Source organism: Amyelois transitella, chromosome 21 (assembly GCF_032362555.1).
Source record: "Amyelois transitella isolate CPQ chromosome 21, ilAmyTran1.1, whole genome shotgun sequence".
NCBI lineage: Eukaryota > Metazoa > Arthropoda > Insecta > Lepidoptera > Pyralidae > Amyelois > Amyelois transitella.
Genome location: NC_083524.1, coordinates 4,189,977 through 4,216,205, shown reverse-complemented (window position 1 = coordinate 4,216,205; position 26,229 = coordinate 4,189,977). Strand labels below are relative to the sequence as shown.

General features: G+C 35.3%; 1 protein-coding gene across 3 annotated transcripts in view; it reads right to left on the bottom strand.

The window, feature by feature from the left end:
• Positions 1-13,078: 13,078 nt before the first annotated feature.
• Positions 13,079-26,229, bottom strand: part of LOC106140771 (uncharacterized) — a 41,584-nt gene continuing 28,433 nt past the window's right edge. For all 3 annotated transcript variants that reach the window (XM_060950304.1, XM_060950305.1, XM_060950303.1), the window contains exons 8-11: positions 22,800-25,407; positions 15,113-15,244; positions 14,160-14,648; positions 13,079-13,711 (exon numbers count right to left, since the gene is read on the bottom strand). In XM_060950304.1, coding sequence (XP_060806287.1) covers positions 13,643-13,711; positions 14,160-14,648; positions 15,113-15,244; positions 22,800-25,407 — 3,298 coding nt within the window. In that variant the 3' untranslated portion in view covers positions 13,079-13,642. The remainder of the gene's footprint in view (positions 13,712-14,159; positions 14,649-15,112; positions 15,245-22,799; positions 25,408-26,229) is intronic.

Genomic DNA, 26,229 nt, shown 5'->3' with positions numbered 1-26,229 from the left:
GAGGTATCTATCCTTTACCAAGAAGACAGAGACGATATTATCTAAAAGATTTGAGGGTTCCGTTCAAATTGGTGGGTTAATTATGGAATTTTATTGTATACATTCTGAGCCAGTTTCAAAAGCAGTTCGGTAGAAGTACTTTGAAAGTTAATATGAAAGCCTATTAGGACTAATAAAACCGGTCGTTGCGTCCCTAATACATCGATCTAAATTCAAGGCAGCCTTCCATGCGGTTCATTGGTGTCATGTCAACGCGCTTCAACTTCTACACTAGTGGGTAAACTTGGAAGCAAAATATAATACAATAACTTTTTAACTAGAAAATAAGAGTAATTTTATATATCAGTAGATGTAAAAAATGCATCAAAAACCCACCTTCTAAAAGCGATATCTGCAGGTAAACGTTAAATAAAAGTACTTATAGAGAATTAAGCGAGGACATACCTATAATTAGAATTTAAATTAATGAATAGAACAAATTTCTTTTTTAGCTGAACATATTTCTTAGGGAACTCGAATAAACCTCAAAGGAGCATTTCATTGTACCTACCTATTATAAAACCAATAGAAATAAAGTTATTTCATTCCTCACGATATATATTTTATACTCTCTCCCATCCATTACTTTCACCGCAATCATAATCATTATCGGTATGTCCTTAATTTTGAAACATGATTGATTCAAATAATACTTTACGCTCTCAAAAATGTCCGCAAACCGCTTCAATAATTATGTTGGTGTTGTATGTAGGATTACCTGCAGCCAGCGACCTCGTCCACCGTAAATCTCTATAAATTGAAACTTTTTATGTTATTTCATTGTACAAGCTTTTACAGACAAGTTTCATAAAAATCTGTTCAGAAGATTATTTTACATGAAAGATTAACAAACACCCATCTTTACAAACTTTTACATTTACAATATTAGAATGATATTAAACTCATACTCTCTCTCTCTAATTATAACCTATTCCTTGTGGCATTTTAGTTGTTGGATTCTCAACCCGGAGGCAAGACATGCTGTGAAATGATTTAGCAAAGTTTTCATAGTTATCTGAAACTGTCACCTTGTCTGTAGTAATTAGTAATTTACAATAAGGTAGGTTTCCCTGCAAAGGTTTCGGATCATCATATAGGAGTCACTTTGTGTAAAAACCTGACTTACCTACCCATTCCAGCCCTGGGCTTCCAGAGAGGTAAGAATAAACTAGGAATAACGCCAGAATGAAGAGTACGTAAAAAAATATCATTAACTTGTAAGTTTCCCAAAAGATATAATAACTTGATAGATCTTTATCTGCCTATACGAACTGACGCCAGCGGGCCCGTGCGCGTGCGCACTAACAGTACAATAGCATATACTGTATTATTTTTATTCCGTCTGAGTCATGGCAGACAAGGTCGGAGGTGTGACGTCACGTTACGTCACGGCCTCTCTGGCTTCCACACGTGACACATTCACGTAGACCACGTACTTACTTCCCAGAAGTTTCAATGGCCTCACCTTAAATCGAAGGAAAAGTTTAGTGTTTTATTAGGAACAGACCGAGTGCAAAGTACTAGACTGTCCTTATTTAAAAAAGCCACTGACTTAATTCAATGTAAGTACTGGTAATGCTCACGACTGACAGAATTAGAGGGACATCGTTGAGTTAGCAATTCTTGGGCAACGCATTTAAAATTTTTCTATGTTCTCGCCTGTAACCACCACCACTCTGACAGACTGCCCAGAAGATATAAATATAACACACGTACTCTAAAATGCCGCATGATGCCAGTAGAAAATACTCTATGTGAACTTATACACATCAAAGACATGATACTATTTAATCAAAATCGTCTACCGTGGACATAGGCTACCGTCGAAAGATTTCCACCTTAACAGGTTAAAAGAGATTTGCAATGATTGTATGAGAGCATTTTCTCTAGATAAGTAAGTAACATCGATTTCAAAACATTTTCCTTAGTACTCTAGTTGCAATTTAAAATTATTTTCCTAACCGGACTGCCAAAAGCGAGAGATGCGATTGAAATCACAAATAAACATTGCATGTCGCCGTATTATTAATCCGTCTGAATTTACACTATCCTGTCTACGTGGAGCCATTCAGACCAGACGGAAAGGACAAACAAATTGACAAACACCCGCAATTAAACATACACCTTACTTTGAAAGCTTTAAGTTTAATTTTCAATATTAAATTCGAGGCGCCGACAGCAGTGAGGCTGGCGACACGCAGGATAGGTCACCGTTTTGTTTATTTTATATGCAATTAAACTTAAATTTGGTAAACGTAGATTTATTAAAAGGTGTAAAAAAGTTATAAAGAATAAATGGGTTTCATAAATTAACTTTTGGAAAAGATCCTTTAAAAATTATGCTGTTAACTTGATGAATCGCTAAGTTAAGCTAACCCACTCAAAGGGACTTAGACATCTACAAATAAGTAATATGATTTACTTTAAGTTAGTAAACCTAACACATATATACATATTATCACGTCTTTATCCTTTGCGGGGTAGACAGAGACAACAGTCTTGAAAAAACTGATGTGCCACGTTCAGCTGTTTGGCTTAATGATAGAATTGAGATTCAAATAGTGACAGGTTGCTAGCTCATGGCTTAAAAGATGAATCCCAAGTTTATAAGCCTGTCCCTTAGTCGCCTTTTACGACATCCATGGAAACCAGATGGAGTGGTCTCATTCTTTAATACATATAGTAAACCTAAGAAAGTTTAAATAAAATTAAAGTTTAAATTGAATAGTGAATTAGGTAGGTACAATAAATGATTCAGAATTTATGCACTTTAATTTAACAAAAAGTCGCGTACAAAATAAGATTGTTATTTCAGATTTCGCCAAAATAACAAAAAAGCATCAACTGGAAAAAATCGAACCAAATAAGGTGACCCCTAATGTAATCCGGTTGCACAACGGTGGCAAATCAAATTATGAACGACTACGAGTCAAAAGTCACGGTCGAATTCAAGAGTGCTCCAAAAATCTTTTTACGTTAAGTTCCGATCTTTATCTTATAATTTTATAAAAATAAAGTTTTCTTTGCATTAGTAGTAAAAATAAAGGAACTAAAACAATTTAAAAATTTTTAAGTGTGGGACATTTTTTTAATTCTGACGTGTGACGAGAAGTCATTGTAATAGGATATAATAAATAAGCCCTCTTTTTATCGTTAATGTTAACAAAATCTGGTAATTTAGGAAGTTAATAAAGAACATTCATTAATATGTATTAATAAATGTTCCTTTTAAAAAAAGAAAATATTAATATTTTTTTAAATAAATCACTTTTCTCCTGCAGGGATAGTCAGAGAAAATTACACAGACACAAAAAGAAATACCTTTGTAAATAAACGTACTTCAGGTGCTTCGGCTAGAAAAATTGAGAATTACAGGAATATGAATTACTTAAAATTACGTTGTTTTTTTAAATTATTTTCACCATTTATGTATAGAGCTGATGGCAAAATGCACGCGAGAAATTCCAGTACAAACACAAACAGCAGCACCTGGGTTTTACATTCAAATGAAGCAATTAAACAAAACGTGACCAAAACAATATTAAACTAATAGAGAAACCCAAGGCCTCATTTTAAAGGCTATCAATGAAACATTGTGTTACATTGAAAAACAAAATAAAATACCTACATATATCTTAATTGATAGGTAGAACATGAAGTAAATGTTGACAGAAAGATCTGAATTTTGTATCTCGATCTTAAATTAAAACCTGATTTCCGTTCCGAAAAGTCCGTGTGGTTCTCGACACTTTAAAATAACACAACTCCATATCTCTCCCATGGATGTTCTAAAATCTGACTAAAGAAAGTATAAGCTAATAAGCTTGGGATTCTGTTTTTAGGCGATGGGCTAGCAACCTGTCACTAGTTTAATCTTAATTTCATCATTCAGAAAAAACGTTGCCTTTCAGTATTTTCAGGCCTGTCTACCCCATAAGGAAAAACAAATAAAAAATGTATAACAACTAAGAATAAACTGTACAATTGGATTCTTCTTTAATATTTCGCAGATCAATGCATAAGTATAAATAATAGAAGTGACATTGTTTATGTAATACAAGTAGATGCAATGAATTAAAACCGCAATGGCCGCAGGTTTCCTCATGCTTTTGATAAAACTTGATTGGTTCATGTTTAACTGCATTAGTGTCCAACCGCAAGATAATTCTTATCTATATTATAAAGCTGAAGAGTTTGAACGCGCTTATCTCAGGAACTAATCGTTCGAATTGAAAAATTCTTTTTGTGTTGAATAGACCATTTATCGAGGAAGGCTTTAGGCTATATAACATCACATTACAACAATAAGGAGCAAAGAAATAATGGAAAATGTGAAAAAAACGGACAAAGTTATTGATCCTTGAGGGCTTCAATGATGTCCAAAATAACTATTCACAGCTCATAGATAGTTTACGGTGAAAACGCCGTGGTGTGTGGGGTAAAAATAGTATAATTTCCACTGCTTAATACGTTTCATTGGAATAGTTGAAGTTTTGATTTCTTATCATCAATTTATAATAGGTCACTTGAACATGACATTTTGTTTCACTCGATACTTAAAGTTGTTTTCAAATCGATCTTTTTCATCAAATGCACCTCATCGATCAGCGAATCCTTATCATCAAGCCCTCAACAAAGTACCGTTATAGCACAATGCTCTGCTAAAGTGAACATTTCCTGTATCACTGACTCATTAAAAAAAGAATATCCTCACATTCACACCCTGAAACCGTTTAAACTTTACAATGCGTATACGCACCATAAAAAGAGAAAACAAAACCCAACATGGCGGGTGGCGCGTCGGACGGCGCCTGCGCACTTTTGTTTTGTGATTTGCGTCATTTCATTATCGTCTCTGCATGTAATGTTGCCCGTGAAACAAATTAACAATTCTGGAAATGAGGATTGAAGAAATCTCTCCGTTAATCAAGGAGTCTTTGCGAATAACTTCAAAGAAATTTATTCCAGTAGTCCATTTCTTAAACACCGCTTTTATTTTTAGCAAACCATCAGATGTCTAAGTCAAAAGCAATCCTACATTCTTTTACATTAACCGTCATACGTAAATGTCAAAAGACATATTGTCTTCTGGGTAGGTACAACATAGAAAATGCATTCCGATTCATGAGACTCTAAATTATAGAAAGAGGCCACAAGATTCACCACACAACAGTATCACTTCTATCAAGTGGCCACAACAGTTGCAGGTTTCTCAATAACCTGAGGACTGTATTACCTTACCAATCATCAGCTAGGTCTGTTTTATAAGACGATTGTTGTGGTCATTCTATGGTACTCGCAACATAGAGGTCGATGCGCTTAAATGATGATTGCTGATTGTTGTATAGTATGGGTTTTGTCATAGTTTTCGGTCGTCTGTTTCTCTATCACAAGAAACACAGTCGTGAAATTAAAAATCTAAAGAGCTTTCAGACACATACCTTCATACATAGAATAACGTTTTTCCCCCTACATGACAGACAGAGCCAACATTCTCGAAAAGACTTGAGGGCCATGTTCAGCTAGTATAGCATAACATAGCTTTATAAAATTAAATAAGATTATGTAAGTTAATCAGATATGTACGTTATCAAATATCCATTTAGAGGGTCTAAAAAAGCGAGCTGTCTAAGAGATGGCAAGCATTGTTGCTAGCACTTAAGTATTGCTCGGAGACAACTCATTTTTAATACATATCAAAAATAATCGTATGGTGAGCTCTCATTTTGATAGATGAGCCTGGGCATACACGGTAAACAATAACTTCACATTCTCTGATTTAAGAATCACCTACTAGCGGCAATAAAGTACAGTTTGCACATTCATACATTCGTCCAAGGCTTAGATTTAAAATCTAAATTTTCTAATTTATAACCGATTTTTCTATACTTGCGCTTGGGAAGCGGTAGTCGATTTAATTATAAGAGTGATTATATTGTATCCTACTTTTAAAAATAATCTATTTATATATATACCCGTTACACGAAACACAATGCTTAGCTTTTCCCGAATCGTTTTTACAATTGCTCAATTCTTAAGCTCAGAACCAGCAAGTGATGCAACATTTATAATGGCACATGACATAGGTGACCCCAGTCTCTTGACTTATGGATGACCTGACTCTGTTCTTCGTACAGCATGCTAATTTTTGTCGTTACCTCGATGTATCTGCCTTATGTTGATAAATAGACATGAATATTCGGATGTTCTATTACCAAACAAACTATATGTAATTTTTTGCTATAACAGTGACGGGCACGGTCCGTTGGTCACGATTGGGAGCGTAAAAACACCAATCACACGGCATTTGTAATAAATCATGAACTAGCGTCTAATAATAGTACAGGGAATGTAATAAAAGTTGCGAGTACTATACAAATTGGTGCTATTCAATGTTTGGAGCTTTAAAATGCCGCTTCGGGGCATCGAAATAGGCAAATAACATGTGTGCGATGATCTCATATTTTCTTGTGATTTAATTTGTGGAATACTGAAAGAGCAAAACGGTAGAATTTGCACGTACCTTGGAAACCATTTTATTAACTATAGGCTTACCATTTTTAACAAAGCAGACAACTAAAAAACAAACAAAGACAATTTTTCTGCCGCCGGACTGCTGTGCGGTTTTGCCAAAGCATAAAAGAAAATATAACGTAGCTTCAAGCAGCATTTTAACCTTTATTTAACGTGCTAATCACGCATATCTCATTATTTCAACGCGTAAATAATTTCCATTCTAATTGTATATTACGGTCGAGTCAGGGCGAGTCAAAATTAAAGTACGTTAGAGTACAGTCTACAAGTGAACTGGTGCAACATTTACTCACTTTAATTAGACGAATGACTAAATTTGGTGTTTAACAGTCAAAATAAAATCAATCAAAAATCGTACAATTCATTTTTAGAATCATTTAGGGTTTGTGGTTCCCGGCACCAATACAAAATTGAATAGGACCACTCCATATCTTTTCCATAGATGTCGTAAAAGGCGACTAAGGGATAGGCTCACAAACTTGGGATTCTTTTTAGGCGATGGGCTAGCAACCTGTCACTATTTGAATCTCAATTCTATCATTAAGCCAAATAGCTGAACGTGGCCATTCAGTCTTTTCAAGACTGTTGGCTCTGTCTACCACGCAAGGGATATAGACGTGACTATATGTATGTATGTAGGCGTTAGTTTGAGCAAGCAAATGTAAAACTAAACACTTATATGTTTAGAGGACACGCCAAGAAGCCTAACACTTTTATTTCCGTCAGTCCACGAGTCGTGTTTTCGACGGCTATTCGGCGTGATTACTCGCTCAACACTCACAAACTTATCACGCGTTGCGTGTCAGGTATCTCGTAACTGTGTACCAATCGCTCGGGACGCTAAATCGAAGTGAAAGGTTCTGTACAGTTAGGCTGATGTGCAAGCCCTTGCATATATATCTAAATTGGCCAGATACCCAATCTTTGGTGTGGTGAAAAGTGAAGGAAATGTGAGGGATACCGCTACTGCAGCCGCGGGTCTGCATTAAAATCTTGAACAAGATTACAATTACCAATTAAACATACATACATAGTCACGTCTATATCACTTGAGAGATAGACAGAGCCAACAGTCTTGAAAAGACTCATAAAAAGTCATAATAAATAATACTTTATTAACATTAGATAACTATGTAGCCGATAAGTAAATCCAATAAAAAAGCAGTTGCTGCGCAACCATTCCATAGCTACATTTGATTTTTGATAGATTTGATTTGCCGTGTGGTTCCCGGGACCAATAAAAAAAGAATAGGACCACTCCATCTCCTTGCCATGAATGACGTAAAAGGCGACTAAGGGATAACCTTTAAACTTGGGATTCTTCTTTTAGGCGATGGGCTAGCAACCTGCCACAATTTGAAGCTCAATTCTATCATTAAGCCGCTGAACGTGGCCTTTCAGTCTTTTGATGACTGTTGGCTCTGTCTACCCCGCAAGGGATATAGTCGTAATTATATGTTATGTTTTAGATAACTACCGTAGCCGATAAATAAGCGGTTGTTGCACAACCATACGATAGCTATATTAGATATTTGATAGATTGATTGATCGACAAAAAGTCGATTGCCAAGCGCCAACTGAACTCCAATTGATGCATTCCGATAGTAACAAGTCGTATGATTAGTAGCTTATAATCACAAAACAATGTTAGGTCAGAAATGTGGTTTTATTTAACATGAACAAGCAACAAAAATAGGGAAATAAAGTTAGTTGAAAAAAGCAATGTCGTGCGTTACCAAAAATTTCAAATAGAAGGAGACACAGAGGAGAGTAATATTACGTCTTTATCTCTATCTCGTAGACAGAGAAAGTCATGGAGGAAAAGTAGTGATTCACGAACTCTTAAAATAACCGGCTTTATGTCGAAATCGGTAAAAATGCCTGTTATCGTTATCGCGCTTCAACTTCTCGAATCAATTTTCAAACGCAGCATGTAAAACTATCCAGCATATTGACGAAATATTTTACAATGGTTTTCCATCGGGCTTTTTGTTTGTAGTCTGGCAACCCACTGGCGCGTACAGTGTTGCCATGTTTGCTATGCAAACAGAAAAATCGGGAGAGATTGAAATTCGCGCGCCAAATAAACCCCATTTATTTTTACATGTTTCAAAAACTATTTACCGTTATACCGTGTAAGTGAAAGTGTAATTTTTTCATTAAAAAAATTATGAAATGTAAGGGTCATTTAATATTTTTTTTAATGTTGCATATATTTTAGTTGGAGGATTTTTGCAGCACAATGAACTACGATTAATTTGAAATAAATAAGGCAGCTAGCAATAGTTGATGCTTAAATATATATGTAATCACGTGTTCATCCATATACTTATTAGTTAATATTGCGCAAGTTGCTCAAAACTTCATGAATAAGTCCGAGTCTGATGATTTATACTCATTTAATTCAGATCAATCATTCTTACCCAAGACTTTTGTAGCCGAAGACAATAAAGTACTTTTATAATTACAATATACCCTAAGTACCTATATTTAATGATTCATGAAGAGTTAGTCAGAAAGCAGATCAAAGATCGAACTGTCAACTTGCAAAGAGACAGTGAAATTTAAAATCCAAATAATAAAAATGAATGTCTGGTCTATATTGATCTTGATTCTCCGCCTGTAAACACCATAAAACTATGCACTTACCTGCAAAAGGTACGTCGCACACATACTCCTCAACACAGTTGTCTGTGTTGCCACTTCGATCCGTGGCGCCACTGGCGACGGAGGCGGCTGATGCGGCTCGGAGAAGAAGGCTCACTTCCGTTTCCGTTTGGCTGTCTCGAAGTACTGATCTCCTTTTGTATTCCTGTTGAAGAATATTAGCGTTTATTTCATCATATGTAGGTATCATTGGATTTGGAGTCAATGGATTTGTTCTTTTGCACCTTAAGGCACTATTTGAATCTCAATGCTATTATTAAGCCAAACAGCTGAACGTGGCCAATCAGTCTTTTCAAGACTGTTGGCTCTGTCTGTCCCCGCAAGGGATATTAACATGATTATATGTAAGTATGTATGCACATTAAGGCAACTGGATGTGTAATCATGATTCAATATGGACTGGGTTGAGTCTCTTGCAAAGGTGGCGGAGGTAAGACGGGATTCGCTCCGTTCGTTCCATCCGCCGTTCCAATCAAGGGTTTATAGTAAAATGTGCATCCCTAGGCTCACTCCAGAGGTGACAATGTAATCGGGACTAGCGCCAGGATGAATAAATAATAAGAAACTTACATTTTTTTTTTCATAAGACACAAATGCTTTTACAATGTAGGTACTTACTAAGCTATTAGCCAAAACATAATATGGCCATAAGAACTTTCATAATTATCGCTATTTCCCAGAACTTTAAGACTCCTTTCTTTAATTCAGTTATTAAATGTGTAGGTACTGAATAATCGACCAGCAAAAATATACTTGGAGCAATATGGAAAAGCCTAATATCAAGTTTAATTTTTTTTGTTTCCAAGACGATCAAGCATCATATTATTATTTATATAGATATATCTATCACACAATCTGAATCCTATAAAAAGGGCAAACACATGGCTGGGTTTCGATGTTTTAATTGAACTAATAAACGTGTCTATTTTGTTTGATACCCCATTACTTTCGTCTACGGCCTATTTATTTTTAAACTGGGCCGATGGTTTTTACTAACTATTAAATTCGATTATGAGAAAGCTATTATAGGTTTAACTTAACTGCCAAAAGGAAGATTAGGATAAAAGTTCTATAATATTTAATACTTAAATACTTACACAAGTAGATAAAAATCCAAGACCCAAGACCTCAGGATCGAACACAGGACATATGTATGTGGTAGGGGGGCCGGACCACTAAGTAGATTACGCCTAAGAGTATCGACTTAATTATAAGTAATTGATTTGGCTGATACAATATTTTCTCTACAGATCCTTACCTGTCAAGCCATTGCATACGCGATAGCTGTCGTGGTAACTATTGCTGCTAGTCAGGGGGTTTCGTTCGAGCCCTCCTTTCTTCGTAAAGAAGTCTTCAAATAGTAGCAAACTAATCCAAAACCAATTTATTGTGACACGGAACAGCTTTTCTAGTAGTTTTGCGGTGAAGATTCTTTAATGATAACTGAGCATAGTTTTGACAGACAAATACATATAGATTTTTGGTTGAATATTATGTAGATACCTACTTAAAACTCGCCTATATTAAATACTGACAGTCTAGTCAGTTTTCTTATGCAAAACCCAAACGTAACATTAACACAGCTCTACAATTCTAATACCAACATATGCGTTTTGCACTCAGTGTGTGAGTTATCAAAACTACTATCAACAAAATTTATCTTATCAGATTCTATACCTTATTAAAAATCTTATTTGTTTTCGCCATATAAGCACGTGTTTGAAATGCTTAATTACGAAGCCGTGTTGCCGTAAGAAAACGTGAGGAATGTTCGCTGACACGCGCTGTGCCCTTACAAGGCCCTTGATTATTTTACAAGGCGTGTTCGTTTCGATTTAGTTTAAAGTTATTTAATTAATGGGTGAAAAAGTTGTGGTTTCCCACACACGCATTTTATTCATTAAATTTTTCGTATTTTGTATCTGTGCCATATTGTGCACGTCCTTCTCCATTACACATCAGCCATTAACCTTAGCTTATGAGTTGAAAGCAAATCGAAAGACAAGTATTTCATTGCTCTAAAGATTTTGTAGGCGTTGAAATGGCCAGCGTAAATCTGCCGCTTGCTCCGTCAGTTCCTAGCCAGCTTTCTATAGATCACATTAATTGCAATATTATACGATATGAATGATATGATAGTAAAATAAAATCGCCTCCCCGAATAGGCCGTTAGTAGTGACAAATAAATAAAAGTTGTAAAGCCAAAATAAAAGAACTAATTAAGGACGAATGATAAATTTTCGATGGTTACTATGTAAGTAGTTTTTTAGATTTTTTTTTTATTGGTGATGTTGTGAGAACATATTCCTAATGAAAAAAAAAACAGTTTTTTTTATACAGACAGACAACTGATCTTATATGACCCTAAAATTATACACCAAAATGTCTGTAGAATCTATGTTTAACGCATATAATAATGCAGGGCCTTTGAAACTACATAGGTACCTGTATGTTACGTGAGTGTAGTTTTATTTCTGATATTGCTGTCGTTTCGGTTATATAAGCCATTTAGTAAACATGTAGATCGATGAAAAATTGCGAACGAGAGAAAGAAGAATAGATATTAGTCTAGGCTTCACGCTTATGGGAAGTCGGGATCTATTTATGCTATAATTTCCCTACAAAACTTTATTACTTATATTCCTTTCTCGCGAATCTTAAGAGAATCCACTCTGATGGTATCCCCAGGAACCTTAACACCAAATTCTATTCTTTGTGCGACTAGTTTTGTGAATTCACTTTGGTATGTACCTATCGCAAAAGTAGGTATTTCTTTTTATTTTATCAGCTAAATCCTTTCAGTGTTTCTTATAAGCATATTGGAGTTGTGGTATACGCGAAAGACAGACAAAGTCGAACTCCAAGATGACAAACGGAATAAACGCTAGAAGATCATCCTCCTAAGTATTCAGTTCAGTTCCTGTATTAAAAAGGTGGGCTCTCGATTTTTTTTACTGGGTAATGATCAATTTTCCATCTTCTACCTTCTCGTAATAGTCCTAGTTGTATTATCACCACTCCGGGAGTGATGCCCTTAATCATGGATCCTGGATCTAGCGAGTTAGGTACGAAGCTACTCCTGTCTCCGCAACCTTTGCTTTTCCCCTGCACCTTGGTAATGGATGTGAACGTGCAGGATATGTTTTCCCTCGCCGTAATAGCATCGGTAAGTTTCTTATTACACAAATTTGAAAATAGTCTTTGGTACATAGCCAAGGTTGGATTTGAACCTGTGCCTTACGCGATACACATTTTAACCGGGCATCGTTCCGATTCGACCACCAACGGTTCATTTTCCATATAAAAATATTATAATTAGCGATAACCCTTTATATACATACATACATATACATATACTGTCGGTTTTGTAATTGTTCCTAGTAATTCTCTTTGAAAGTTTACTAAGCACGACGAACTCTTTACTAAGAACTTCAGAAGTATACCAATAAACTTACCTTCTTTTACTTATGTGATCATCAGATGCATACATTTATTTTTGTGGAGCCGATATTTTAAGTGAGACTCGAGCAGAAACCTAGCAGACCTATCCATAACGACACTAGTTCTGCGTTTCTTAACACAAAACCTTAAAACAAAACAGTTATTCCATATTGAGTGAGGTGATTTGAATTTGGTGATTATATGTATATTTTTGATTGAATAGAGTTACTGTTTATTTGTAATAGTGTTGCTTAATTTTTTTTTTACAATTATTGTCAGTTTAATATTTTTAATTCACTTTTTAAACCGCAATAGAGCGAGATCAGCTATATTTCTGGTTAACCTCTTTCAAAAAATTATAAAACCAAAGTTGTTAACAAAAAATAAAACAAAAATAAATTGTTCACATTACAAGGAAATTTATTTACGTAACTTAACTAAAAAAACTTGAAATAATACAGAAATTAATCTAAAATAATCAAAATAATATATAAAGGAAACCAATTTTAAATGGAACGCATTTTTTACAATTCTTCAGTCTACTTTATAACTTCAAAAATTAAGTCATTGACTAATATAATATGTATACTTCATTTTTATTTCTTACAACCTAAATAAAATTAATTTTTACATTACAAATATACTGTCATGTGGTAATACGATAAGAAAAAAATTAAAATCAAATCAAAAATAACGTAAAACTTAAGTAGATTACGGTAATGTGTAGTAGACCTTGATAATAACAGCAAATATACCTGAAAATGCTCCTTTTTCACCGGTATAATGACTATAATTTAGAAATAAAACATATATTAGCACCTTATGGAATATTAAAATTATATGCATATGCTCTTCAATTATATGTATTAACAATATACTTTTCTGAATAACCACAACTTCAGAGCACCACAAGTTAAGACTAGTCTTACAAATATTATAATATTTTTAAGAATAAATTCCATCAACTACTTGTTATATCACCCTGCGATTTTTTTCTAATTCTTATTTCTTCTACAACCTCCATTATAAGCTGAAATGTTTTAAAAAATATTTGATTGCAAATTATAATAAAAATTTATTTGGCATGCCATGCAAACGGAAACCAGAAATTCGACATTTTTAAAATAAAACAAACCTCTAATTTGAAAAACGAATTTATCAACAACTATCTGATGCATTATTATTTTGGAAGTTATGCAAATGTTTAACAAATAAAAAGTGAAAAAAATAACCGAAAGATACATTTACGAAACCAAAGTAAATTTTTAGTAAGTAGGTAGATAAATGATACCTAGAAATAGTATATTCAGCATACAGAATTGAGGTGCAAAACTACAGTGTGAGGCTAAATAGGCTTAACAGATATATTTTACAATTCAGTGCTTCATTCCAAAAGGAGTAAAGTTTTATCATCAACCTACACACAAAATTGAGTCTTAGCGTGCAGTCACTACACTACATTATCAATCAGGACTAACCTGACTTAGCGGTCTGATCCTTTCGTGTATGCTGTTCTCTGCTTGTCTGGCCGAAGGTGGGGGGTGGTCCGGCGTCGGAGGCTGGTCATAGTGCGTCGGCGATAACGGAATATCAGCCTTATGTCCATCGTAATACCGTTCACCATCACTCGGACTATTCATCGATATATCGTCTAATAAACTTTCTAAGGAAGACCTTTCTTGGTGAGAGTACTTTCTCACTCTGTTATCGTTCATTTTATCACTACCCTCGTTTTGGGGGCCGAAGTTGTTTCTTCTTAATTTCCTTCGTGGATTTTGTTCTTTTATAACGACATTTTCGTACATAGCCGTGATGGCGACGGGTTGGGTACGGTTTTTGAGGCTGGGTCTAGGGTTGGGAACGGGGGCTATTCTGGGAGAGGGGTGGTCTTCGTAATCGACGTACGAGAGTTTACCGTCCACATACTGATCGACGGAACGACCGTGTTTGAGGTAGTGTTTAGCACCCTGTAACAATTAAAGCGCGATGTTAATAATAGCATATAGCGGAGACTACAAGATTTGTGGAATACTTAGAAACTGTTGGGATAGTCTCACTACTGAAATAGTCATATCTAATGCTTACTGGCATTTATTTATGAAAAACCATGTTCGTTAATACCTAAAAGAATAAAGAATACTATACAAGTATTTTTCTCCTTAAACATTCAGTGCTTATCAACAACATATTCCCAGAAGCATGCAAAACCTCTGGCAGCGTCAGAAGCCACAATCAAAATATCTCCTTAATGCGCAGTTGGGTCAGAGGTCAATCGAGAATATCTATTACGCGTACTCTTTTCTGTTCTTTACTTATTACGTACCTAATTTCTAATATAATTCATTATTCATATATCATCAATACTTCCATATTTAAGAATCCAAATAACAATTTTAACATAACTTCGTTCTTGTCTCCGTGGATTGTTTACCTGTATATCATCCAAGTCGTCCTGACTTCTAGCGTGGGGCCTTAGCTCATAGCTGTACCCGGAAGACGGGGAATTGGCGTGGGTTGGGGATACCGACAGGTTTCTTCGGGGAGGTTTCTTGGGAGGCGTAGGCTGCAAAAATATATTATATTTAATATCGATCGAAAAAATACTCTAATATATCTGAATACGATAAGGTATAAAGGAGACTGAGGAAGAGACCAGACAGGAGTCGCTTCGCAAAAAATCTTACTTATGCAGTCCAGGACAGGCGCACCTCGGGCTCCTCTCCCGACAGGTATGAAAGTAACCTAGTCTAACGCCAGGAGGACGCTAAGTTAGTTTTTATAATATACCTATAAGACAATAGTCTCACTAAAGAAGGTAATAGGGCGGGAGGAAGTATTTTTACTAGAAGTATTTTTAGAATTTCTTTTACTATTGAAATGCTTGCCATACGGCAAAACATTGTCTTTCAAGACTAAAAAGCCACGCACATTTGCGATATAGATGTGATTGCAACTAAACCTTGACCAGATATATAGCAAACCTGTCAATGAAGGCGCTACTTATATTTAATTGTTTGAGTAATGATGTCCACACAATATTTTTATAGGCCCGCTATAATATTCCTGGTCAAGCTTTAATATGATTTATAATGAATAAACCAGACAAATTGTAGGTATACTAGTAAATTAATAATTTGCGACTATCATATTCCTATAACATCATAGGTTTGTTTTTATCAAACACAATTATATTTTATAGGTATTGAGACTAAATTGAATTAAGTGCATATCGAATAATTCAAATCATCTAATGGATGTTTCCTACGAACAAATTCTATTTTTGGGGCTCATCTTGTCATCGCAGAAGCGAGATAAGTGCCTGCAATTGAGTAATAGGAAATTTGAATGAAGGCGAGGATAACATTCAAGTATGTCCCAAAAAATGAGCGTAGCGTTTCAAAAACAAATTGTTGCAAGTCATACAAACAATAAATAAGAAACCAGTCTCTAAGAGGCGGACCCAGGGCGCCTCGGAGAACGCTACCAGAACAAATGCTTTGTGGAGGTTGCGTGAAAAAATAAGGAAATACTAACAAGAATAAGTGAAAATAAAGTTAAACAAAGTTGTTTTTTCTTGTACTGCCTTTTTGAGAACAGTTAATGGTGATTGATAACGACTTTCAGCTCTCAGCCATATCTACAGAAGACATACTTAATTCAAACAGATCCTATAATATAGCTTAAACATTGGAATAACATCATCATATAATCACAATATTACTGTTTCTGTCGAGTAGTCCTGTTAAGAAATATCGTTTTTCTTTTTTTTCACGCAAACAAAGTCTCGGGTAACAGCTTGTTCATCAATATAGAATACAAGGTTTCACCTTATACATATAAGAAGTCACTAGCGCTTATATAGCGCAAGTGTTAAAGAATTAACGGGATAACTGGTTAGTAAAACGCTACCCTTTAATCACTTACGCCTCGTGCGAGGCTCAAGTATCGCGACTATAGCGACGATTGCACACAGCCTACGGATGAGGGGTAAATTGGTCGCAGCCGGCCACACAATGGTCAATGGACAATTCTGTACAATTTACTGGTTTTTAAATTGAGTTGTGCCTTTTTATACTTGCGTATTCTTATTGGAAATCGGAATTGATGGAAATACAAAACTTAGCCCAGTTTTCAGTTTTGTGCGAAAAATAGAAACACAAATTCAAAAACATATCACTGACGATGTTTTCACCATGACAGTAAAGAATTAGTCAGCAATAATTAAATTTGTTTGATAATTTAGAAGTGGAAAATGACTCGACTATAAATAAAGAACAAGATTTTATAATCTTCTGGATTCCTGTGAAAGGCAACTTTCAAAACAAAAGCTGATAAAAAAGTAATATGAATATTTCGATCCCACAATTGGAACGACGGTACGATAAGACGGAACAAACGAATGAACCAACACTATTTCTATCTCAGCGGAGACTAAATAAATGTTTAATGATATATTAATTACGAACTTATCAACACATGATGAATAACTGGAAATCTATTTCCACAAACAAAACTCAATTACTCACGACTATGAAAGCGTTTCTGTAAAGGGAAACCTCAACAAAGTACATCAAAGGGTCTGATATAAATTGATGCGTACGCGCCGTCACGCTCAAGACTCGCACATTAACATGGCGCCAACATCGATCCCTGTGGAATATATTGACCATAGAAGATTTGATATGATTGAATGCTATCTTGTTTGAAGATTCGAGATCACACATAAAATCTTTGTCTAATAACAAAAAGTGTAAATGATGGACCACCAAGTTCGAAATTAATCTTATGATATAATCAACCATAGATTAATTACAAATGGTTTTTCGTTTATAAAACAAGAATTTATAATATTACAAAGACATCTTATTTGTCTTATTATATACACTGAAGAACAGAACCTATACCCGTACCAGCCTTGTGAAATTATTTTCCAGCAGTGACCTCAAACTTTAAAGACATCATCGCTTCATATTATCATACTCGTACAACTGTTTCTTAAATGGTTCATAGAAGTTAATAGGGACAAGTGGCTCAGCCGGATAAAGTCAATATTAAAAATAACTTAACAATAAACTTCGTAATAGTTGATCATGATAAATCCTTTCTTTAAGTATAAAGTGATACAGTATCAAAGCTTGATTAATACATAGGTTGGAATCCTACTTGAGGCCATGGTACCTACCGACAACTCTTACATTAGTTACCAACATTAATTTGATTCTTAACCGATGTTCGTAACGTCATAAACAATCATCGGCAGGAATAGAAACTATCACTTGAGTATCCACATAATTAGGCCGCCATTACCTAATACAGATTACAAAACTATTATTAACAAGCCCAACACACTGACCCATATTATCCCGATAGATAGTGTTTCGTTATAAACTGCAAACATTTACACTGTCTTGCATGCCACAGTGTGATGCAACACCGACAATTTTAATGTATTCCTAAAAACATGAAATCATCGATGGAATTATTTGTTTATTCCCACAGGATGGTTTGTAATTTCCGGCAAAAATATGGACGGAATGAACAACAGTTGAGCCTATGACGCAGTGGTTTGATCTGCGATCGTTAAGTAACTATTGCAACATGGGATTGATGATCAAAGATCTCGAGCTGTTTGAAAACTTAACGAGACCCTGGCTAGCGCAGTACCTAGATCCATAGATTGGTAAGGGAAAGATAGTGTACCAGCAGTGGCGACATTACATGGCCTTTGACTTGACTTTAAGAATATTGCCATAAACAGGACAAAAGTAAAGGATAATGATGAACCATCAAGCCGAACGTGGCCTTTTAGTATTAAGAGACTGCAAATGGTTATACGTGCGCTTCTGTTTTTCCGTAAATGTTTGAAGGCCTTAATGGATAAAGACGTAACATAATACATAGTGAAAAATATTTTCAGCTTTCAAGGACAACATACTTTGAGCTGATCGAGGCCTTTCAGTCTTTGCGAGACTGTCGGCTCTGACCTCGTAAGGGATAAAGACGTGATTATATGTATATGTACGTGTGAGCTATGACTGACACAAATATCTACATATTTAACACCTATTCCGCCACTCTTATAAGTCGCCCACAGATCTCAGATCAAAAACAAAACAAGTGGTCAGTAACACTAAACGAGGTGACTAACATAATCTGACTAAACTATTTCCACTAGAATCCAGTACTGGCTGTACGCCAAGCGGTATTTCGTTGGCTATTTCCGTGGTTTCTAATAGGAGTACGTAGCGTAAAGGAATAGTAAATATCTGACCAACATTTAATCGAGGGTGAGATTTTAACTAAACTTCTTGTAATGGTGTAATCCAACAAGGAGTTACAGATAATTAAAGTACATAGTTAATACAGAATCTCAATCGCTGCACAAAAGGACGAATACTGCAAGCCAACAACAGGCATTTTGGTAGAGTATACTTCTCTTAACGTATTATTTCAACAGCGACAGCTCAAATTTAAACAACAAACGCAGAATCACAAAATATTTATACAAAATTTTTGACTGACAACTCTTTGATTGGTGACAGTCACACACGCCTGAAATTTAATTACCTCTTGATCATCTCTCCATTATTCATGTTTGACATTCTATAAAACGCACTTTCGTCATAAGCCAGGCTTTATCTACTAGTTACCCAGTAGATAAGCTCACGTGAGAAATTACGAAACCAAAGAATTGGGTTACGGGGCCCTTGACATGCGTTCTGTTTTTATTCTTCATACAAAGATTTGTATTTAGATCTGGCACAAGCATATTCAATAAAACGCACGTGTTTGTAAATATTTTACACAAGCTCTTGTCCACGTATTCGGTTCCTTCATACATGTTATTCGAAAAAAAACTATGGTACTACTAATATTAGTAAGAATGGAGTTAAATGAGACAAGATTCTAGTGAAAATGTAGGTGATATAACTAAAAATCAGGAGGTCGCGATAGCGTGACTTTTTCCCTTCATTATTTTTAATATATTTTCGTCTTTGTAATGTAGAATTCGAGACTAGTTTATAGAGGCAACCTCAATGTTTAGAGGTACAGATAGTGAATTTTGTAAAAATTAATCAATATTATAAAAAAAATACAGGGCTAATCGTAAACATAGCAGCTACATCTAATAACAACTACAATGCAATAAACTTACATTAAAAGGATCACACGGATATCCACCAAAACGCACAACACTTAACCTTCACCTCACTATCACAACACAAATCACTAAACACCCGATTATCGATAACAGACTACAATCGAATCGACAATCGGACGTCGTCGATCGCGTGCGCGGAGCGACTGGCCACCTAATTTCCTTAGCGACGAAGTTTGCCCACATCTTCCACATGGCGTGGTGTGTAATCTAGGGCGTAAATTACAATTATGATCGCATGATAACAACGATTAAGCTTGACACGCCTAACATGGCAAGTGTTATAGACGACATGTCATATGAATCCATTAACACTAGCATATGATTTGACAAGATGAGAAACTAGCCGAAAGGTTTCACATAAGGCCTCATTGAGACGGGACAGAAGCATAGAAAAATGATTTAGAATTTTATGGGCTTCTACTTATACTTACCATAAACACCCGGTTGGTTTATTGGTACAGGTAGAAATAAGACATAAGTATAATACTTATATCTTCAAAATTTAAATTTGGAAGCCTGAAAAACTAACAAACAAATTCATGGAGCATTAAAAATAAAAGAAAAATAAAGGTGGCTTTACATAGGCCGGAAGAAAGACCAATTACTAGATGTGACCTCAGATATCGGATATAACTGATGCAAAAAAGTGACAAGACCCGACCTCTTTTCTTTCTTGCAATAACTATGAACTTATTCATAAATTAATACGGTTAGAAAAAAAAACGAACAATGAAAATTTGAAAATGGCAGACACAAGTTAATAAAGACAGGACCGAAATAATCTCAAAGAGTTGGCACCAGCCATATGGGAATTTATGTGTGTGTGTTTGTTAGTTCCCACGACCTGTTTATAGTCTTTTCTTTGTTTAACGAGCAAGTGTTTCCATTGTTTAAGATGATTAATTGTTTTAAACTATAAGATTATTGCATGTTCACTGTTTGGGCTTGCTTCTTAGACAATTGAAAAACGTTACCTTTGTACTAATTCAATGTGAATTGTGTGAATAGCACTTTAATTGTTAAGGTAACAGACTTTAAAAGTGTGATGCACTTGTTGTAATTTTACCGCAAAAAAACCTCTGACAATAAAATTTAAAAATATTGCAGATCTAAAAATATAAGGTAACTAATTAACAAATAATTAGTACCATGTTCGTGAAACAATAAACACCATTCACGTAATACAATTTGCGTGCAAAAAAGTAATTTCTTACATCACGTGACAATTATAAGGGCTCGTATACAAACACAAATGCCAAAATTTATTACACAGACCTACAATGGGCGGTATTACTATTAGAGTAATACTGCCCATTGTAGGTACTTCTATTGATAGCTTTTCTAGGATTCTTCTTCCTCCTGATCCTCTCATGATCAGCAAAGCTATGATCCTGAATGTAAGTCAGGTTTTTACATGAAGACTTGCCAAGATTGGTCCTGTTCTAAAGTACCGGGAACTATTATTCTACCCATTAGTAATTTATATTAGCATCAATGTAAACAAGCCCTATGTTGGTTATCAGGTCAAAAGATCGCGTGACGTTGGCAATTCGGTGCCAGGAGACAGGACACGGAGTTGAAATATCGTGTCCAGTCAGGTGAGCGTGACAGAAAACTAATGTTTATCTTTGTACCACTCCAAGTCTCATTAATTGGGAAAGTTAAGCTCATAGAAAACTGTCTCTCCCTTTTGACAATTTATTACATAATTTATATCATGGGCCATGTTAACCAACGAAAATTGTACTCACGGCAAAATCTTAATTGGTTATTTTTATATCCGAATGATTAGTAGTAATGAAAAAACTAAAGTGCATTCTTTATCTCAATCTGAATTAAAAAAAAACCCCGCTGTTTGTCTTGCTAAATCTCGATTCGAGATCGATCGAGATTCGATCGAACCAAAAGACAACAACCAAACCAAGTTTATATTATTACATGCTTGTTAATATACTTTTAAAAACTGACTTCAGCACGTATTAAATTCTTTACACAGACCAATAAATTTCTTCTCATTCTCACGAGCAATTAAAACTCATCAACTTTCAAGTCTGCGGTTGCTAAATATAAATTTATGTCCTCAACTGTTCAAAACAAATTAAGTACGAGACGAGAGATCTAAGCGTTTAATTGTTACGGTAACCACTGCTTTCCAATAGGTACCTATGTGACAATGTGTCGTGTGGTTCCCGGGACCAATAAAAAAGGACCTCTCCATCTCGTTCCCACGGATGTCGTAAAAAGCGACTAAAAGATAGGTTTACTTGGCATTCTTCTTTTAGGCGTTGGACTAGCAACCTGTTACTATTTGAATTTCAATTTTATCACTAAGCCATAAAGTTGAACGTGGCATACCAGTCTTTTCAAGACTGTTGACTCTGTCTACCCCACAAGAACATAGACGCGATTATGTTTGTAATTATGTCTTCTTCTTTGACGTTACCTTTTCCCACTTTTTACGTGGGGTCGGAACAGCAGTTTTTTTACAATTACTTTTGTCACTTGCCATCTCAGTGGTCACTCCCTTCCTACTCATACTATCCTTTACGTCAAACCACTTAAAGCAATTAAGAAGAAATTTGAAGAACCGCAAAAGTCGAGAAACGTATGTTCCGTTTTGGTCCTACTGATCTTTAGACCTACGTTTTCCAATCTCAATTTTAAATTTTGAACGTAGTCCAATCATCAAAACTAATTCCAACTAAAATGAACTCCTGTTGTTAATCTGTCATGCAACCTTACTACATCTTAGAACCCAGGTTGATACTCTATTTGTAGCCGCTCAACCATAACTGCAATATAAGTAAAGACAAAGACACAAGGCCAGGTCGACTTTAAAATTCCATATACAACATTACAGTAGTACATTTTTGGACGAAAATTGTTGTAAGATTATGTGTGGACTTTTGCGTGACTTGACTGTAACTAGAATATCATTGATCATTAAATCACTCACCGAAACTTTATTGTACTCGTGATGATGCGCGAGATGGAGTGGCGCGCAACTGGAGGCTGCGCTCGAGATGCTGAGAGCGTCTCCCTCGCTCGTGCCTTCCGCCTCGTCCCACCGCCGCCGCCCCGACCCGCTGCGAACACCCGCGACCACCCCCGAACCCCGCTCAAGCGAAGCACCAAGCGACACATCACCATCGACCCTCGGAATACCATCATCACAATCCGAAAAAGAACTCTCGGACCCCTTCACACTTATACCACTCTCGACTTTAGATGAACTAGAATCATTCAATGAACCCATCTCTTCAGTTATAACATTCTGCTCAAATTTCGGACCTTTATGACCAAAATTGAACGAGTTACTATGAACCCAAGGACGTTTAGTGGTGCTCACGTCAGATTTAACAGTTTCCGCGTCCGAGACGTCTTCGTCGGAATGCAACGTATCGTCAGAATCATCTGATGAATCCCCGAAACATGTTACAAACGTCGCGTCAGATTTGATCGTGACGTTTGAATCGCACGTTTGTAACGACCAATGACCAGCGTATTCCGAGCCCGATTTATGTAAAGTAGTATCAGAAGCAGAAGGGTCAGGAGCAGTTGTCGATGTAGAAGTATCACTTAATGATATAACATCTGCTATATCTTTTATCGAATAAAGACGACTGGAAGACGTAGATGACAAAGTAGTATGTGGGAACATTGGAGTGTATATGGGGCTTTTATTTACTTTCTCAACTGAATTATTTCTTGCTATAATGTCTGCTAAATTGACAACAGCATAAGGTTCTTCTAAATTCGATGGCACTGACTTATTTTTAATAAGACCGCTTCGCCGAAGTGAAGAATAAATACCTAAAGTTATATCTGGCGTAGAAATACTTTTCTTGATTGCCGAAAATTTTACTATGAGATTGCCAGAATCTCGTTTATCCGAATGAAATGTGCATGTTTTAGAATCACAGAAACATCGAAATGAAGTTCTATTCATTTCTTGTACATTGCTTAATGCGCTAAAATCTATATTCACCTGATCGTGTTCCTCTAGAGGACAAACGTCTAATAAGTCTTCAGCACTATTGTGATTTTTATTAAGCTTTGGCTTACAAAAACATATGGCTGTCTCAAAGGAATCGATATTGTCATCAGGTGTTTTACTTGGTTTACGAAGAGTATCTCTATTGAAGATATTAAAAAATTCTTGCACCGTTGGTGCTTTATAGATGCAGTGACCTGTACCTCTTATATGATAAGAAGCTAAAGTTTCCTTCAGAAAATCATTATTCCATTTGGGAAATTCTGGTGCTTTGTAAGAATTTCTATCTATTTCAATATTAGTAAAGGTTTTGTGTCTGAAAATATGTTTTTTATCTAAAATTTCTTTCTTTTTTGTAGGAAGCGTACCTGTCATTGGTAAATACATTGATTTCTCTACGTCTTCACTACAATCAACATTTTCTATTGCACTCGCGTCTGTTATATCTGTCATGTCAGACGCATTTGATAGTGTTCTCACTACAGCTTCATTTTTGCATGCATATATTTCTAAATCCTTGCTACGACGAAACGATTTAGACTTCTCTGATAACAATATATCCTCTAGATTAGATTCGTCTATAAAAGAATCTGAATCAGTGGATGTACTTGATGATCTACTATTGCTACGTAAAGAAGTATCTGTAACATTTGATTGTACTGGCAACGCAACAATAATTCTTTTAGGGGGTTGTGGCGTTTTTTTTTCATGCGCCAAGGAAATGTTCTCATACAATGTTGGCTTTTCTGGTTCTTGTGTTTTTTTAGAAGGCAAGTGAGTTCGGACGGCAGGCACTGGATAATTTTTTTTTGGATCAATAGTAACATTTTCATAAATTTTATTTTCATTTTGAAATTTAGGTATTACTGCACTCGGCCTTGGAGGTGGTTGAGGAATATTTGTGGGATTCTTGTTAATAGAATTAGTAAATTCAAATGATTCATAACATTCATTTGTAAAATGTGCCGATTCCGATGAATGATTTGATGAAACTGACATCCTATTATCTCTTGGTTCAAAAATTAAATTTGCATCCCGGCTACTAACATTTAACATGTTCGACGTATTTGGAGAACTGGTTGCCTTAACTACTACAAAATCATCTGCAATTTCATGTACTGAATCTTGAGAATCGCTCAATTCGTTATTTTCGCTTATATTTGGTAAAGATGTTTTAAAACCAGGGCAACTGCGATTGCTTTTGTTAACAACAGAGTCACGATTAAGTGTACTAATTCTATCCAGTGATATTGTGTCGAATTCGTCGTTACAATTTATTTCTCCTGACTCTTCTTTTTTCAAAAGGATTTTATTGAAGAACTTGCTGTTGCCAATTAACAAAGTATTTGAAGTTTTATGTTCAGTACCTTTATTTTTTACATCGACAACTGATTCATGACCAGAATTGTTAGAAATGTTAGGTGCCGAATTAAATTTAGCCTTTAGACCCAAGCACTTCGAAGCAAGTTTTTTAACAAAACTTTGAGGATGATTCTTTGTTAGAGAAGATGAAGATGGAGATATTAAGCTTTTGTTTAAGTTAATATTTTTCTGGGTCTCTGGGGCTTTCCTGAAAACAAAGCAACATAAAGCAAATAAAATATAATAAATCATAATACACATTTAAAAATAATTCAATGTTTAGTTACATAACCGATATTAAGTCTAATACCACCACCTTTTTGTTAATATTTTAAATATCATTGCCAATCAAACACCAATGATTTAAATTGACTTAATTTCTTTTTCCACACATATGTTGTTGATTTCTTTGATGATTCGGAAATTTCAGTTATTTGATCATTAAAATCTTTATAAACAAAACCTTGGACTACATTCAGTGGGTCATTTTGAATAATAACTTTGTTATCATTATTCACATCAACGTACAGATCTTCACAACTAAAAAACTGACTTTCGTTTCCATCTACACAAGTTTTGGATTCAGTATAAATTTCATGACAAAAACAGGTCACCGACTCTGGTTTTTCTTTTATCTTAGTAAATGGAGATTCGCCCGTCGCATGAGGATTTAATTGATAAATATACCAATAGTCCTTATCTTCAAAAATGCAACCACTGTCACCCCTAAAATGAATACTCTTGATAGTAGGTCGTGTTGAATTAGGGACAGTTCTTCTGTCGGCATTTGTTTCCATACTAACATACACATCGGACAAATTACCAAATTTATTTAAGTAGTCAGGTCTATTAATTTTTGGTAGAACTTCAGACGCCATTCTTTTTCGAAACGGTTCATCTTTGATATTCATACACAAATATTTATCATCTTTACCTTCCATAGATAAATATTCATTATCATTAGGCTCCATTGGAAAATTATCATTTCTTTGAACTAAGTCTGAACATTTATTACTTTTACCTGAATATT